General features: G+C 50.1%; 7 protein-coding genes across 7 annotated transcripts; 5 read left to right on the top strand and 2 right to left on the bottom strand.

Moving 5' to 3' along the window:
- Positions 1-2,105: 2,105 nt before the first annotated feature.
- ALT_1089 (cupin domain-containing protein) lies at positions 2,106-2,445 on the top strand (the record flags this gene model as incomplete). Its single annotated transcript, XM_033562183.2, has 2 exons — positions 2,106-2,354; positions 2,416-2,445. 2 exons carry the CDS (start codon positions 2,106-2,108, stop codon positions 2,443-2,445), a joined length of 279 nt encoding a protein of 92 aa, XP_033418074.2.
- Positions 2,446-4,068: 1,623 nt separating this feature from the next.
- On the top strand, positions 4,069-6,182 carry ALT_1090 (putative serine/threonine protein kinase; the record flags this gene model as incomplete). Its single annotated transcript, XM_033562184.1, has 3 exons — positions 4,069-4,648; positions 4,729-6,043; positions 6,095-6,182. 3 exons carry the CDS (start codon positions 4,069-4,071, stop codon positions 6,180-6,182), a joined length of 1,983 nt encoding a protein of 660 aa, XP_033418075.1.
- A 303-nt stretch (positions 6,183-6,485) lies between these two features.
- ALT_1091 (FMP46 family protein) lies at positions 6,486-7,072 on the bottom strand (the record flags this gene model as incomplete). The annotated part of the gene is made up of 3 exons (XM_033562185.2): positions 6,486-6,572; positions 6,650-6,979; positions 7,058-7,072. 3 exons carry the CDS (start codon positions 7,070-7,072, stop codon positions 6,486-6,488), a joined length of 432 nt encoding a protein of 143 aa, XP_033418076.1.
- Positions 7,073-7,370: 298 nt separating this feature from the next.
- Positions 7,371-9,541, bottom strand: ALT_1092 (ferric reductase family protein; the record flags this gene model as incomplete). The annotated part of the gene is made up of 2 exons (XM_033562186.2): positions 7,371-9,324; positions 9,384-9,541. The coding sequence occupies 2 exons, from the start codon at positions 9,539-9,541 to the stop codon at positions 7,371-7,373; spliced, it is 2,112 nt and encodes a 703-aa protein (XP_033418077.2).
- Positions 9,542-10,337: 796 nt separating this feature from the next.
- Positions 10,338-10,956, top strand: ALT_1093 (copper transporter family protein; the record flags this gene model as incomplete). The annotated part of the gene is made up of 2 exons (XM_033562187.2): positions 10,338-10,780; positions 10,842-10,956. The coding sequence occupies 2 exons, from the start codon at positions 10,338-10,340 to the stop codon at positions 10,954-10,956; spliced, it is 558 nt and encodes a 185-aa protein (XP_033418078.2).
- Positions 10,957-12,024: 1,068 nt separating this feature from the next.
- Positions 12,025-12,814, top strand: ALT_1094 (putative GPI anchored protein; the record flags this gene model as incomplete). Its single annotated transcript, XM_033562188.1, has 2 exons — positions 12,025-12,441; positions 12,503-12,814. 2 exons carry the CDS (start codon positions 12,025-12,027, stop codon positions 12,812-12,814), a joined length of 729 nt encoding a protein of 242 aa, XP_033418079.1.
- A 328-nt stretch (positions 12,815-13,142) lies between these two features.
- Positions 13,143-14,568, top strand: ALT_1095 (uncharacterized protein; the record flags this gene model as incomplete). The annotated part of the gene is made up of 2 exons (XM_033562189.2): positions 13,143-13,173; positions 13,226-14,568. The coding sequence occupies 2 exons, from the start codon at positions 13,143-13,145 to the stop codon at positions 14,566-14,568; spliced, it is 1,374 nt and encodes a 457-aa protein (XP_033418080.2).
- Between the last annotated feature and the right edge of the window lie 1,318 nt (positions 14,569-15,886).

Consider the following 15,886-nt stretch of genomic DNA (forward strand, 5'->3'; position numbering starts at 1 on the left):
AATGTCACAGGCGGCTGGCCTGATTTTGAGAGGCCTTCATTCTCTTTGTCCTCAAGTCGAGATGCGGCGAAGTCATCGCTGGCTAGATACCTTCGGAGTGAAGCCAGATATGACTCGAGGTCGCTGGTGATCTTGACGGTTGACATTCCGACGAAAGAGACAGGCATATACTTGTTGAAATCGTCAGTGACTGGGGTTCGGTCGCGGTAGGATGGACTTGGAATTGATGTTCAGTTGCGGTTGGGTTACGGACTTTCCTTCTACTTGATTAGCATGGCGTTCAGAGGTGGTTGCAACGGCTTTGCTTGCGGTTCATGTACTGAATGCTATACGGACTTGGCCTTGTTTTGGTGATTTGATTGCGTTGGGGCAACCACAAGAGGGTCCAAGTTGGGATCGTCTTTCCAAAGATGTCGCTTAGGGAACAAGGTCTTTTGAACAGCTGCTCCGGATTTGCTTATGCAATGGTTTGGCGCATGGGCTAAATGAGCATGAGACAATTTGCTCACGGAGTTTCTTTCCTACCAGGACGCGAATTGTGAAGGAAGAAGACTCGGCTCTGATTCATATGCAGGATTGAATTTGCTTTCTCTAAACGAAGATGACTTAGCTCTGGTAGGATTCAAGAAGTATCCATTCCACGAACCTGTTGGTATATATATAACAGCTGGCCTCCAGTTGGTCACTGAAGCGGACTATAGAGGCACCAAAAATGGCTGCGAGTGATATCTCTTCGACCTTCGCTTCTTGCTGCTGACACTGAAGATCGGAGATTGCATTTATGCTCTGTCGAGGGACTCTGGGACTCTCACATAGGGCGGTCGTTTCTCTACCGGTAGTTGGTATTAGTCAGATAGACAGAAGTAGGCAAACATAAGAGACTCCCCAAGAGAAAATGGGGGAAGATCCTTCTTTTCAATGATCGTCCAAACCACTGAGCAAATCCCAACTAGTCTCAAGTAGGTAGCGATATATGGTGTCATTTTCCGGGTCTGCCATTAGTTGATGATTGATGACAGGCTGGTCTGACTAAGACAGTTCCACGACTAAGGGAGAAGTGATTTGCATGGTTGCACGCAGGATGGTTGGTTCAGTTTGGGTTCTTGAATCCCATCTTTGTCGGCGGGGTAAAGACAAAGCAAGCTGAGTATCCCCAGGTTCGTAATTCGTTTTCCTAAGCCATATGGACGGATAAGGCAGGATGCAGTCCCTGGACTTTCTGGTAGGTTTGAGGGGATTAGGCGACATCAGTAGCCTTTGGGATGACTGCATATTGCCATTCCATTCGCTGATTGCTGGATGAGGGATATGCTCCATGGATGATGTTATCAGGGAGTGAGTGCTCCGCAGATACCTAGGCATTTGGGGAGGAAAGACTAACCAATCCAGGCAAAATTGTCCAGGACTATGGAGTATGGTCCGTAGCCTACATTACCGGGTTTCTGGTACGGTAATTCATAGCCTGCGACGTTGGTTATACCTCCCTTGAAAGGTAAGGTACCTTGGTACCTTAGACCTCAGGCTGTCCCATTACCGTACGTTGACAGTTGACTATACGGTTACTGATAAGTACCGAGAACAATTAAGATACTGATAGATAAGGAATACCCCTCATCCCTCGACCCCTCACCCTCACGCATGGAGTATCTCCGCTGGAGTACTCCGTACGTCGAGATGAATAACTAACTAACTGGAGGAATCATATCCGATCGCACTTCGGTAGATCTGGGGTTTCGTGAAGAGTTACTGCTGGCCTCCCAGTGTGGTAACTGGATCCGTTTGTTCGCATTGCTACGCTATTCTATCCATGTAGAGGGAGGATGGAACTTTGGGGACAATGGATTGGAAATATACATGATCCCATATATATTGCGATATCAGAACTGAAAATCAACGATTTGAATGTCTCTACATACGGAGTATAGAATAAACACACCTCTCATCTATACATAACTCCCATCCATACAAAATGGCCGTCCCGTTCAGATATCACGCCAAAGCCCAATCCACGTTTAAGCCACCCCTGATCGCAAACGAGAATGCCTTCCTAGGCGATGTATACTCGAGGTATTTTGAATCTACCGATTCCCACCACCGAAACTAACATGAACTCTTCCGCAAGCGAGAAAGAGAACCCCGACAAGCCCATCTCGGCTGGCTTCTACCGGCTGGAAAAAGGCACTCCCTTGGTATATGAATATACCTACGACGAGATGAAGATCATTCTCGAGGGGCAGTTTGAGATTGCGGATGAGACGGGGCAGAAGGTAACGGCTTTGCCGGGGGATGTTTTTTATTTTCCCAAGGGGGCGAAGATTACGTTTACGACGGAAACGTATGGGTTGGCATTTTATGTGAGTTTCTTTCCGTTGGGTTGAGGTGCTATTAGATAGTTACTAACTGCCGCCTTTGTAGACTGGACAGAGGAAGCAGGGAGGTGCCTAGATTGATCCTATGATGGATGGATGGATCAGGTGTATTTGGTGGGGGTGAAATTACCTGAGTAGATATATCACGTCATCGACCACCTTGAATAATCAATGGAATCAAAAGATCCCAAATAGCTGCCTAGTGTCGAGGCTCTCGAGCCTCTGGGGCGACGGGATTCTTCCATGTTTTCCTGGGGTCTGTGGTAAATGTAATATCCCGCTGTACCACTAGTCCAGCTTCTAGTGAGTGCAGAACCATGGAACTGCCCTTCTCAAAAGAGTAATTTGCTTATGCTATGTACCTCATGTAAACAAGGGTAAGCGTCGCACGGGCTGATTTCTTGTGCAAAACCTGTTGGAATGCCATTCATTCTTGGACGAGCCTAAGTCTAGGTACGGAGTAATGGCAACTGACGTCTCACTGGCATAGGAATGTGATTGTCTCGGCAATTATGATAATAATGGATAGGCAAGCGAGGATAAACAAAGCCATTGAGACATCACAAGCTGCCGGATGAAAGTCCAAGTCCGATCAGATCTTATCCAGACTTTGTCCATCGTCGATCCAGCCCAACAATCAGAGAATGACTTGCAGGACGACCAGTATTGTTAATGTCGGACAGATCCTGGCGCTCCGTAGCACGCAGATAAGCCGTCAGATTTTAAACTCCGAGACTGGAGACGCCATATCCATTCTGATCCCAAATCTTCCAGCACTCCAATCACAAGCATGAGCGACTCCGATAAACTCGTGGCCCCTTGATTCAAGGCAGGGGTTAATCGCTAAATCTTGCTCGTCGTATCCCGTATCGAAAATGGATCGTAGCCTTATGCCTTGGACAAGGGAGTTACCGGGGCAACTGCTATGCTAGAACAGGAAGAGGGGGACGGATCGAGCTGATCTCTTCAACTCCGAAGCTTTTCGTTGGCTAGAGAAATCCAGGTGGATGAGTGGCTGGCTGTTAATCATTCATGTTCCTGGGGATGACGAAGGAGCAGGATGCGATGAGATCTGTTTCGGTTCAGCTGAAGCATCATCAGCAGTCCAGAGCTGAATCAGGTGCAGCAGACATTCACGATCCTTTCAAAACGGGGGCGAAGGGTGAATCACGTTTTCTTGTCTGACTCTTGTTGTCGCTCCCCTTTCTTCCCTCCTTCTTTTCCTCGTCCTTCTTGACTCCCCCACTAAATAAAAAAAGAAACAAAGCCATTATTCCCTCCACTTGACTCCCGACCGAAGCTCTCCCCGGAAGTGGCTCATTTCTTGCCTTTGACAATCTTCTCCTTCCTGTTCCTGTCTATCATCACTTTGCTTCTTCCTTTACGCTATACTTCCACAAACATTTGCAGCTTCTCTCTCTTCTGGTCCTTAGACTCCTGACTAGATTCCTCCCAAACTACGACTGCCCGACTACCTTAGCTTCCTTCTTCCCCACCAACCAAGACTGATAGCCGCCATACTGGCCTTTAGTCTACCCCGTTGGCGGAGGAGTCTCGCCTCGCCCTTATCGCCTTAGCCACGTCCAGAGATCAATTGGGCACATTTCCCTCTGATACTGGTTGACTTTTCTCCCTCCTCTCTCTCTTTCCTTTTCTTTTTTCTCCGGCCTCCATACTCGCTTGGCGACACTTTGCGGCCATGATGACCCTCGATACCCCTCGTGAATCGCCAGAGCGTCACGGTCTGCGTCTTCCAAATCCCCCTCCTCTGTTGCATACCCGATCGGGCAATGAGCCTTTCGATCGCCCCTCGACACCCGCAGACAATGGCTTCACCAGTCCTGCCCAAACCCCGCAGGGCAGTCCCAGCAAGAACAGAATGCCTCCTGGCGCCATTGACCTACCGAATGTCTTCGAAAAAGCGATGAAGCTCACTCCCTCCTCTCCCACCAAGAACACCTTCAACCATTACAACCATCCCATGTTTGCTCCCCCGAAGGGAGCAATAGACGACTTCAGCGAGAGTGTCATCCGCCAGTCACCAGGAAGTCCCACGCGCAAATCGAACAAAGAAAACACCACCCCAAGTCCTCTCAAAATAGCCAAGGATCTAGGCCCCAATCCCACCGCCGCCGCAATTTCTCGTCATGAGCCATATCAGCAGAGAGATCTGGACACTCTCCAGAGGCGCCAGGTTCAGATGCGTGGCTTGACGCCAGAAGAGATGGAGAAGCTGCAGAGTCCCAGAGTCAAGCGATTGGTCAACGTGACTCAACTATGTAAGTTCATTTTCAGTGTGACGACTGCGCATATATGTCCGATTGGTCTCAAGTGCTAATATGTTTGTTGCTTTGCATAGACTTCCTCGACCATTACTTTGATCTGCTCAGTTACGTTCACAACCGCCAGACCCGCTATTCCCAATTTCGTGCCGCCTACCCCGATCCTCCTGCGACCCCGATTGACGATTACGAGCCAGCCCTCCTCAAGTATCTGGGTCGCGAGCGTGCCCATCTTCGCAAGCGTCGCACCCGTCTGCGTCAGCACGACTTTCAGATTCTGACCCAAGTCGGCCAGGGCGGATATGGACAGGTCTATCTGGCACAAAAGAAGGATACTCGAGAGGTGTGCGCATTGAAGGTCATGAGCAAGAAGCTCCTGTTTAAGCTGGATGAGATCCGTCACATTCTGACCGAGCGAGACATCTTAACGGCGGCCAAGAGTGAGTGGCTGGTCAAATTGCTCTACGCTTTCCAGGATGATGAGCAGATCTACCTCGCAATGGAGTATGTGCCGGGCGGTGACTTCCGTACCCTGCTCAACAACACTGGCGTCTTGCATAATCGCCATGCCCGATTCTACATCGCGGAGATGTTCAGCTGCATCGACGCACTCCATGCGCTGGGGTACATTCACCGCGACCTTAAGCCAGAGAACTTCTTGATTGATTCAACGGGCCATGTGAAGCTGACGGACTTTGGCTTGGCGGCGGGGATGCTGAATCCAGGAAAGATCGAGTCCATGCGTGTGAAGCTGGAGGAAGTCGGCAATACCCCGGTTCCATTTGGTCGCCCGATGGAGCAGCGAACTGCAGCCGAACGTCGTCAGGGATACCGTTCGCTTCGAGAGCGTCAGGTCAACTACGCCAAATCGATTGTTGGATCGCCTGATTACATGGCGCCCGAGGTACTGAAGGGTGAGGAATACGACTTTACGGTTGACTACTGGAGCTTGGGGTGCATGCTGTTCGAAGCCTTGGCTGGGTACCCGCCCTTTGCGGGGGCCACGGTCGATGAAACGTGGCAGAACCTGAAGAATTGGCAGAAGGTCCTCCGGAAGCCCGTGTACGAGGATCCCAATTATTTCCTGTCACGGCGGACCTGGGGTCTCATCACCAAGCTCGTGGCGGCCAAGGAGAACAGAGCCAAGAGCATCCAGGAAATCCATGCGCATGACTATTTCAGCGAGGTTGACTTTAGTCGCCTGCGCGAGCAGAAGGCGCCATTCGTACCAGAGCTGGATTCAGAAACAGACGCCGGCTACTTTGACGATTTCAGCAACGAAGCAGACATGGCCAAATACAAGGAGGTCCACGAGAAACAGCGTGCGCTCGAGGAGATGGCCGAAAGAGAAGAGAAGATGAGCAAGGGGTTGTTTGTTGGGTTCACATTCCGGTATGTTCACCCTATTCTACGAGAGACATATATTTCTGACAATCATGACAGTCATCGCAAACCCGCTGTGGATTCCACTGGCCGAAGCTCGCCGCGGAAGCCAATTGCAACCGACGGGTCGTTCGGGACGATGTTCTAGACGAGATGAGTCCCTGCAAAATTCCCTTTCTTCGCGTAGGAACGCATCCTTGCATCGAGCTGGATCTCGAATTGACCACGATCAAACTGCTTTTGCGGCGCCTCTTAAATGATTTTCTGTATGCATACTCATCGGTCATCAAATGGGCCTGGGATACATGGGACTGGAGTTGCGCGTGTATTGATTATTGCGTGTATGATACATAGAAGTCGGTATGCGTATGCTTAGGAGTCAGGTTGAAAACATAGTCTATTATTTTTCCATCTTTTTTCTTGTCAGACTTCCCGATAATGCCGCTCGAGCTTAATCCACGTCCAGCTGATGCACCATCTTGAGGATCTCCGATTCATTATCCCCGACAACCGCCTTTCCGTGTGTCCAGTCAACAGTCTACGTAGCGTAGTCAATTATTAGCCACCCCATCACACCCTTGGAAAACAACAAGAAAGAAGGGGAAAAGAGCATACCACTGGCCTCACAAACTTCCCCTCATCCTTCTTAAACAACTCCAGCGCCTCCTTCGCATCCTTCGCCCCCTGCACCAGATCCGACGGCTTCACGCCCCCGCCCACATAGTCAAGGATATTCCGCAGCTGGTCCGGCGTCGGCGGCGCCGTGGTCACCTCCAGCTGGAACTCGCCGCGCTGCCGCTTCGCGTGCTCGATGTGGTCGCTTGCTTGGTCCTCGGTTGCGGTTTCGGAGGCGATGGCCGCGGCCTGGCGGAGGATATTGTGGACGCGTTTGGAGGAGGCGAGGGCGGGGTTGTGGAAGAGGGTTATGGGGTCGAGGGATTTGGGCTTTGGGATTGTTACTTAGTTCAATGTGCTTGGAGATGGGGCTTGTGTCTGAGATGGGTTGGGGGGAGGGGAGCGTACGAAGCGGAAGACCATTTTGGATTGGTTCTGGGTTAGATTGGAGATTGGATCGGTTTGATGAGGTGTTGAGTTGTGAGTTGTGTATTGTGTATTGTGGTGTGTTTGATGGATGGTAGAGGTAAGGTGAGGTGGGTGCTGGGTTTGGAGCAAGTGGTTATGTGATTACGTCATGGGTGTGGTCATAGCTTCTGCTCTAAAGGCATAGGACAGGTACGCCGTATTCTCAGGATGAGTTCATTGAATACAGTATATACAATATATACAGTATATATTTACGGCTTCATAAATCGTGAATATAACTTGAATAAGAAGGCTACCAGCCGAATGTTTCGACGTGGAGGTAGATCCCCTGGGCGCCGGTCCCCTTATGGACCGCCCGTTCGTCACTGAGATACACGACGCTGCGGCGGACATCGTCTGAGAGTCCCTCTGGTCCACATACGACGACGGCGCTCTCGCCTTCGGCTTTTTCGAGGACTTTGCGGATGATGGTGCGTGGCTGCGGTCGGCCGGATAGGAGGTTGAGATGGTGGGATTGCGCGAGTTCTGGTTGCGCTGATGGTTCGGGTTGTCGTTTTTCGTCAGTGTCGGTTGGAGCCGTTGGGGTTGGCTTTGGGGGTTGTGCTGCCGGAGCGTGTCCGGAACAGGTACATTTGTGTTCGGTGATTTCGTCCTCGTCTTCTACCGCAGCTGTGCAGCAGCAGCCTCCGCCGGGGAGGCAGCCGCTTGTGCTCGTGGGGTCTTGTCCACTTGAGCTTGACGCGGAGATGGATTGGATGGAGATGCGGTTGGTCTTTTCGGAGAATTCCTCTTTGCGGGGTTCAATGGCCTTCGGGGCTTCGGTCGGCGGAGATGGCTGGAGACAAGCGGTTTTCGGTGTCTGCTGCTCCAGCTTCTCATCGCAAGTGACGTATATACTCACTTCCAGTTCTCTGATCATATCAGGCTGGGCGCGTCGGCATTCGTCGACGTCGGATAATACAGACTGGATCTGAGACTCGAACCAGCTGAGTTGAGCGCGGGACTTGATCACCCACACGAATCGAATTCGCTTGGTTGCGGCAAGACGACCCGTAAAACTTCCTACACATTCTGCCTTCCACCCTGCAACAATGTCTCGCAATAGGGGAATGGTAAACGTGGCCCCCATGCCGCCTGCGAGGAGAACGACGCTGTCAAATTGCCTCAGGGGCCGGATTGTGCCGTATGGACCGTCAATAAACACCGTACGAGGTTGCTGGGCAGGTAAAGCCTCTCCAGATCCGAGGGCGTGATGGTATTTCGAGGCGTAACGGAAGAACCGTCTTGTACCACCCTTTTCGGCTCGCACTAAGAATTCCATCTTCCCGTCGTCCGAAATCGAAGCGATGGTGAACGGGTGACTCTGTAGAGGCACGATGGAGTGGCAAGTGAGAAACACATGCTGTCCGGGCTTCCACCGAATACCTGGATTCTCGACTGTAATTCTAGTGACGTTGCCCGGTAATGGAGTGAAAGTTGCGACGTTCGCCCAGAGAGAATGCCGATTAGATTTCGACGCATGGAAGATTGACAGATTGGCATACGTTGCCCACGCATACCGAGCTACCCGATCAAACACCAGAAATCCTATGGAAATCCACACCCAGGCCTTGACCTCCGCCGGCGCATGAAGCCAGACTGCAGCAAGGAACCCAGCGAACGTTACCAGATGCTGCAAGACGAACAGTTCGTAGCTCAGCCTTCGAATTGGCGCCGCTGATGAGATGACGATGAAAGTCAAAATGCACCATGCAGCAAATCCACGTTGTGTCAGCACGTCGTTCTGCAGCTGATAAGTGATATAGTCATATCGGGCCCAGTTTCGGAACCAGAAGCCCATGTGAATGGTCGCGGTCAACCATAGAGTCCTAGAAATCCAACGGTGGAACCAGTTCAAGCGCTCATAGCTCAAGCCCACAAACAATCCAATGATGTTGTGTCTTCCTGCCAGCAGAAAGATCAAAGGCAGCTGAGCAATGGCGACAAAGCCGGTTCGGTAGCCGACGTCTTCCCATTTCCATTTATTCGTTGTATCCAATTTGTAGAAGCAAAAAACGAGGACCACTACGAGGTTGGCTAGGATGATGGCGATCGGTCCCAGAGGAGCAAAGTGAAACGACCGACCGCGAATCGTTATCGGAGGCAAGGTCGCGTAGCTCGCTTCACGAACCACAGCTGTTAATGTAGCATAAGAGCTGAAAAGGAGCGATTTCGGCTTGGACGGCGTAAGAGTGGAATCGCGTAATCTGTGTCGAGTTGAGTAACCAGGTTTCTCAAAAGGTCCTGAATGGTATCAACAACCCACCTTTGGTATGCTAAGAAGCGATTAAGCATGTTGGCAACAGTTCCAGCAGCAATAGCACTACCGACAACGGCCCAGTACATCCGCTGAAGGTAGAACACGTCCGGCACCCCCTCGCCCATGGACATATGGCCCATGCCACTCATGGACATGCCATCCATGTCTGCGGTGTCGAAGAGCTCAGATAGTTTACGGAAGTAAGGGAGTCGATATGCGCTGTGCGACGAAAGATCTCCTATCCTCAATCAAGCTGTTCCCCTCTCATTGCAACTCCAAAACGAGGCGATGGTTGTATTCGGTATGACAACGAACATGGACGAGGTTGTGCTGCTTTGAGCTTTCCTTAGTCGTCATACAGATTAATCTGATCTGCTCCCGAGAGTCTCAAAGCTCGACTATCAGATTTTGATCAGTTTTCCGAGACCAAGCATGACAGCGACAGAAAGCATTCAAGGTGAGAATGTAAAGAATGCGTGGCGGCGTAGCATTCTTACTACAAATAGAGCCAAGAGATAAACTCAGAAAAATGTCTAACAATAATCATAGACAATCAATTGGAAGCAGCTGCCCACTAATAATCTGCTCATCCCGGGCAATCTAGATCTGAAGACGTTGCGGAACAGTCAAAATACTCAATGCTGATTGGGTGCTGGCTTCGAAAATGTGCTCAACCCACCCACTCACACCATTTCTAAAAGGACAGAAACATGCTCACACATCCCCGCCGCCCAGAATGGGACGGACCCATTTCGGAATTGATGGCTTTAAACTTGCTGTGCTCGCTCGTTTTCGTCAATCATGTCATTACGCGTTGTCTGTCCAGTTCCATCTTCCCAAGTTGATAAACACTTCCGCAGTACGATCCTCGGGGTACGAGGATTGACCAGCAAACTTATCGCTCTGGCCATTTCGCAAGCATTCTACCAGGACAATAAAAAATAGACAGCAGACATGAACATGGACCACTCGAGCCATTCGAGCATGTCTTCCTCTTCACCGATGACCATGACTATGGTCTTCACCAACGGTCACGACACTCCGTTGTTCTCCTCGGCATGGACACCGTCCTCCAGCGGTGCTTATGCAGGCACCTGCATCTTCCTAATTGTCCTGGCCATCATCAATCGCTGCTTAGTCGCTTTCAAAACCTCCATGGAGCACTACTGGCTTGCGACTCATCTCAATCGCCGTTACATCACCATAGCGGGGAAATCATCTGAAGCCGGTCGTATCGACACAGACCCTGACGCGAAGGTCGCTTCTTTGGTAACAGCTCAAGGTGTGGAAGAGTCAGTAAAGGTCGTTCGACGCGTTTCACGAGGACCTATTCCCTGGAGATTCAGTGTCGACCTTCCACGGGCAGCTATCTTCCTGTGTATCACAGGCGTGTCCTACCTGCTGTATGTTTGATGCGCGCTCTCTTTCTCTCCTTGCGTGACTCCTGGCTAACTTCACTTCCAGCATGTTAGCGGTGATGACAATGAATGTGGGCTATTTCTGCTCCGTTCTTGCTGGTGCTTTCCTCGGAGAGCTGGCGGTGGGACGGTACATCCAATGGAACGAACACGATCATTAGAATGATATGAAAGCCTTTAAACATGAGTTCTGGATTTAGCAACGGCGCCTTGGAGTTCAACGGCAACATTATACGGCATTATCGGCATGGGGTTAGACCTCGATATCATCTACCTGCTTTTTATCTCAACACCTACGATTTACCACTCTCATATACACCAACCACTTCACTTCTTGAAGTGATGTGTTACATGTGTCTCCATCTATACAGGGAAGATGCTGAGGAACCAAATTTCAAGAATACTTACGTTCCAGCTACCCTCAAGGCTCAATTTGTATCTATGTAGCTGCTAATTGGGCGCGCTGCTGTCCATTTTGACGTGATGTCCGGTTGTATCTGCTCACTGTTTGTATTTCTTTTGGGCAATTCTGTCCGCAGAAAATGAATCTGGGCGATGGCAACTTTCGCACGTTCCCATCTATGCCCAGATTCCCAAACAATCTCCAACTCCAAGTCCTTGGCTTGAACGGGTTTCGGCAGGATGTAACATGAGTGTCGACAGTCATTGGCCACTTCATTTTAGCCGGCGTGTAGGGTCCGGGCGCTAACCCTGATAAGGTTAAATAATCTGCTCATTTTTGCTCAGACCGTAACACGCCAAAAAGCTTTATGTGGGGCTGCTCCGTCCGAGATAGAATAATACAGCCAATGCAGCTGGGAAGCTATCACTGATGATTCTGTGGTAGAACCAAAGAAACAAGAAATGTCACTGGATCATAGATAAACAGGTAGAGCACTTTAGAAGAACCGAGCGACTGTCTGCCAAAAATCAGGGCTAGACTCGGTCCTCATAAAGGAAGATGCTACATGTGGAAATGGAGGCTTGACCTTGAAGCTCCGCAGTTTCCGTATATTAACTGATTCATTTGTGCTACCTTGTATATAAAGAGTAACCGGGTATCCTAGTGACACCGACAACTCACAATTACACCATTGTTTAACCATATTCACTTCTAGGAAGACATCAAAATCCTCCTCCTCCCCTTTACAATCCCCTCTTTCCCTAGAGCTTCGCCTATCTATCACCTCACCATCTTCATACTCTGAACAATCAACGTCAGAGCCACAATGAAGTTCTCTCCTGCTTACCTGCTTGGCTTCGCGCCAATCGTCGCCGCTCACTTTAGACTCCAATATCCCACGAGTCGCGGCTTCGATGAGGACACAATGTCTAACTTTCCCTGCGGTGGCTTGGCCCAATCCTCCAACAGGACTCAGGTGTCTCTTTCCTCGGGCTCCTTCCCTGTTGCCTTGAGGATGGGTCACGATGAGACTGCTATTGAGGTCCTCTTGGCTCTTGGAAACGATCCCGGCACCAATTTCAACATCACTCTCCGTCCCACTTTCCGTATTGAAGGACTGGGCGAATTTTGTCTGCCTCATGTCGTGTTCGACAAGTCTGTGCTGGGCACGAACATCACCGACGGCATGAACGCGACTCTGCAGGTGCAGAGCAATGGTGATCCCAGCGGAGGTCTCTACGCTGTATGTTAATTGTCCATGACCTAAGTGAACACTAGAAGCCAGCAGACTGACAAACTTCTAGTGCGCCGACATCCAGTTCTCTTCTGCAGTACAGTATGAAGAACCCTCGTCGTGCACGAACAACACTGGCATTTCCGCTATTGCGTTCACCGGTGCCGCTGCCGAGCGCAATGCCAACGAATCCACTGCCGATGGCCAAGCACAGAGCGGCAGCTCCGGCTCCAGCTCTGAGTCCGGCTCCCACTCCGGCCACTCCTCGGCTACCCAAACTTCGAGTACCACCGCATCCTCGACTGGTGGCGCTGTCGCTCTGGAGACTGCTGCCTGGGGAATTCTGGGCGCAGCCGTTGTTGGTGGCCTTGCCGTTCTGTAGATGATTGATCCATACATTATGATATGATTTATGCGCCTCAATGGAATTTGTGATAGTGACGGGCGAAGATGAATTGACGATATTGCATGCCCCAACTGTACCATATGTGCCCTCATTACTGGAACCTACAAATGACATATGATTTAGCCTCGTGAGATAATCTTCTGAAATTTTGTCCTTATCGTGTAGTAAAGTCACGTGGATCTAGGCTGCAACAGTATCGTATTCAGCTCTTGCATTCAAAAACCCGCGAATTACAAAATCCACGAGTAACGAAGAAACTGTTGAGAGGCATAAAATTTACAAAATATTGCTGTTCTGAGTCAAAATGGACCAATTTGAGCGGCTGCGTGCAGTTGGTGAGTAAGCACCTTGCTTCTGCTTGTTGCACCCAAAGCTGATCATCCTCAGGTCTGTTAGAAAGCTACTCCACAGCGAGACATCATCTCAAATTCTACTTGAATGTGTCTGTCGCGGCTACTTACACTCTTCCGGAAACTTACAATTCCCCTGTGAAGGACTATATATACAGAGCCTGTGCAAGACTCATTGGCCAACATCCAATCCTATCCGCCATCCCCGTAGGCGAAGACACCAAGGAACCTTACTTTGCGCGTCTTCCGAAGATTGATTTGGAGAAGTCCATCTCGTTTGAGAATCGCTCCCATGATTTTCCAGGAGCAGATGAGCCAGATGCTGAGCTGGAGACGCTGCTGACTACTCAACATAACACGCCTTTTACACCACCATTACCCTACTGGAGACTCTGTGTATTGACTGATACTACGAATGAACGGCGATTCACCGTTGCCTTTGTATACCACCACGCCATTGGCGATGGAACATCTGGCAAAGCCTTCCACAAAGCGTTCCTCCAAGCATTGCATGAAACCGCCGCATCAGTAGGCCCGGAAGAAGTCAAAACAGTCATAACTCCGCCTCAGGTACCGCTGCTGCCAAATTCCGAGGCAGTTCATCCCCTCCCGGCATCTATCTGGTACCTTGCTACCACCCTGTTCAAGGAGAAAGTCTGGTCATGGGCAGATCCTGGGCTCTGGACCGGCTCAGATATCATTGTACCGCTGGAGACCCAAGTGCGTCATATCGTCTTCCCGGAACATGTCACTTTAGCCCTGAAGGACCGCTGTCGTCAAAACAACACCACCATCACCGCCGTGTTGGAGACCGCCATTGCTCGCTCGCTTTTCGCTCGTCTACCAGAAAAGTTCACGAGCGTCAAGTGCACCGGTGCTATGTCAACGCGCAGGTGGCTGCCTGACATCATCACAGATGATTCAATGGGCGTCTGGGTCCAGGATTTTGAGGACACATTCTCCCGTGATAAAGTCACAAGTGACGGCTTCCCGTGGGAGGAGGCCAGACGCGCGCGGCAAACCATTGAGAATGTCCTGAGTTTGAAGGGGAAGAACGCCAATCCCAACCTTCTCAAATACGTGGATGATGTTCATGACCTCTTCCTGTCTAAAGTCGGAAAGGCAAGGAAAAGTAGCTTTGAGGTTTCGAATGTGGGTGTTCTGGCAGCGGATCAAGATCCCACTAAGCCGCGGATTGGAAGGATGGTATTCTCTCAGAGTGCAAGTGTCACTGGGAATGCGTTCGAGGTTTCTGTTATCACGGGTGGTGATCGGTGTATGGCGTTGGCCTTTACATGGCAGACCCACGTTGTGGAGTTGGATCTGATGTCTGCTGTTATTGACACCATCAGGACAGAGCTGGTCAACGTTTGTTCTTAATTATTCATTTGCCTCGTGCGCCGGTGTACTCTAATGTCTCGCTCAATGTAGTACATTCCTATACTTTCCCCTGATACAACGTACTCCCTAGACAGAGGAAGCTGCGAAATAGTTTCGAATTACAACAAAGCGTTCGTTTTGGTTAGCAAGGGAGTGCCTAAATAGCGAAGGACACAAAAAGATGATAAAATCTGCATTGCCCAAGAACTAGTGTTGATTGATAGGCCAGTCAAACTTATCTTGTCGAGCCCTGAAGTGACAAATCAACTGGCCAATTGAGATCTTTGACTTGGTATTTCCTTTCGGTAAACTTACCAGAAAATAAACTTGTTGTAAGTCTCCTCGAGGACGGACCGGCATTGCTTAAACCATACAGGGTCCGCCGGCCAGTCAGAGCTACCCAGTATCCGACTGACATCCACAACTATGAGATTAGCTTGCAGGGGGTCACTTCTGCCCGAGTATCGCAGAAACATTTGTAAGATTTTCGACGAATCTGTAACAACTCCAGGATCTCCCAGTGAGGACATGTAGGAATAGGACCATCCCTCAGTCGTAAAAGGTGGAATTGCGCCTGTATGTGATATCGAGACTGCATTACTAGAGTATCGGACTCCCCAAGAAACAACATGGTGTTGAGTTTGGCCTCAACGTGAGCAAGTTTTAAGACTAAACAACTGTGCAACAAGCATGGCTTTCCCTGCTCGTTGACGCCGAACTGGAACAATCTCCAACTGTCCAGCTTGACGACTGCGTCGTCAGGTGCTCTCTGCAATTTCAAGTGTTTCACTAGTCGTGCCCGATCACGAAGTGTGAGCGACAGGCAGGGACACAAATCAACAATACCGGCGTAAGTCATGCATTGTCTTTGCAGGGGAGGCCTTCTGAGTGAAGATATTGAAAATTCTCTGCGAGGATGTAGCCTTAGACAAGTGCCGCATAGTCTCCAGCGGGCGTCTTCGAGTCGTAGAAGAAGCTGATTCCGTGGTATATCCGGCTTGTTCAAACACAGGCGAGGAACTCTTATCTGCAGGAGTCGCGGAAAGCTCCTCGCGTTCCAAGACAGATCCGCAGAGGCCGAGAAATAGCTTGCAGCTCAGAGATAGACAAACTTGATCGACTGGTTGAAGCAGCTCGAAGATGTCCCGGAGAAGCAGTAACTGTTTCGACGTTCCCAGGCACAGCTTCAAGCGACTGATTTGTTCATCATGTGTTGTATATCAGCAAAAGATCCATAGAACGTCCCTTATCAACGAGACCTCTCTAGAAGAAGGCAGTCAAACCAACCTCAGCTGAGATTTCAATTATGGCGTATTCT

Source organism: Aspergillus lentulus, assembly GCF_001445615.1.
Source record: "Aspergillus lentulus DNA, contig: Alt01, strain: IFM 54703, whole genome shotgun sequence".
Classification (NCBI taxonomy): domain Eukaryota; kingdom Fungi; phylum Ascomycota; class Eurotiomycetes; order Eurotiales; family Aspergillaceae; genus Aspergillus; species Aspergillus lentulus.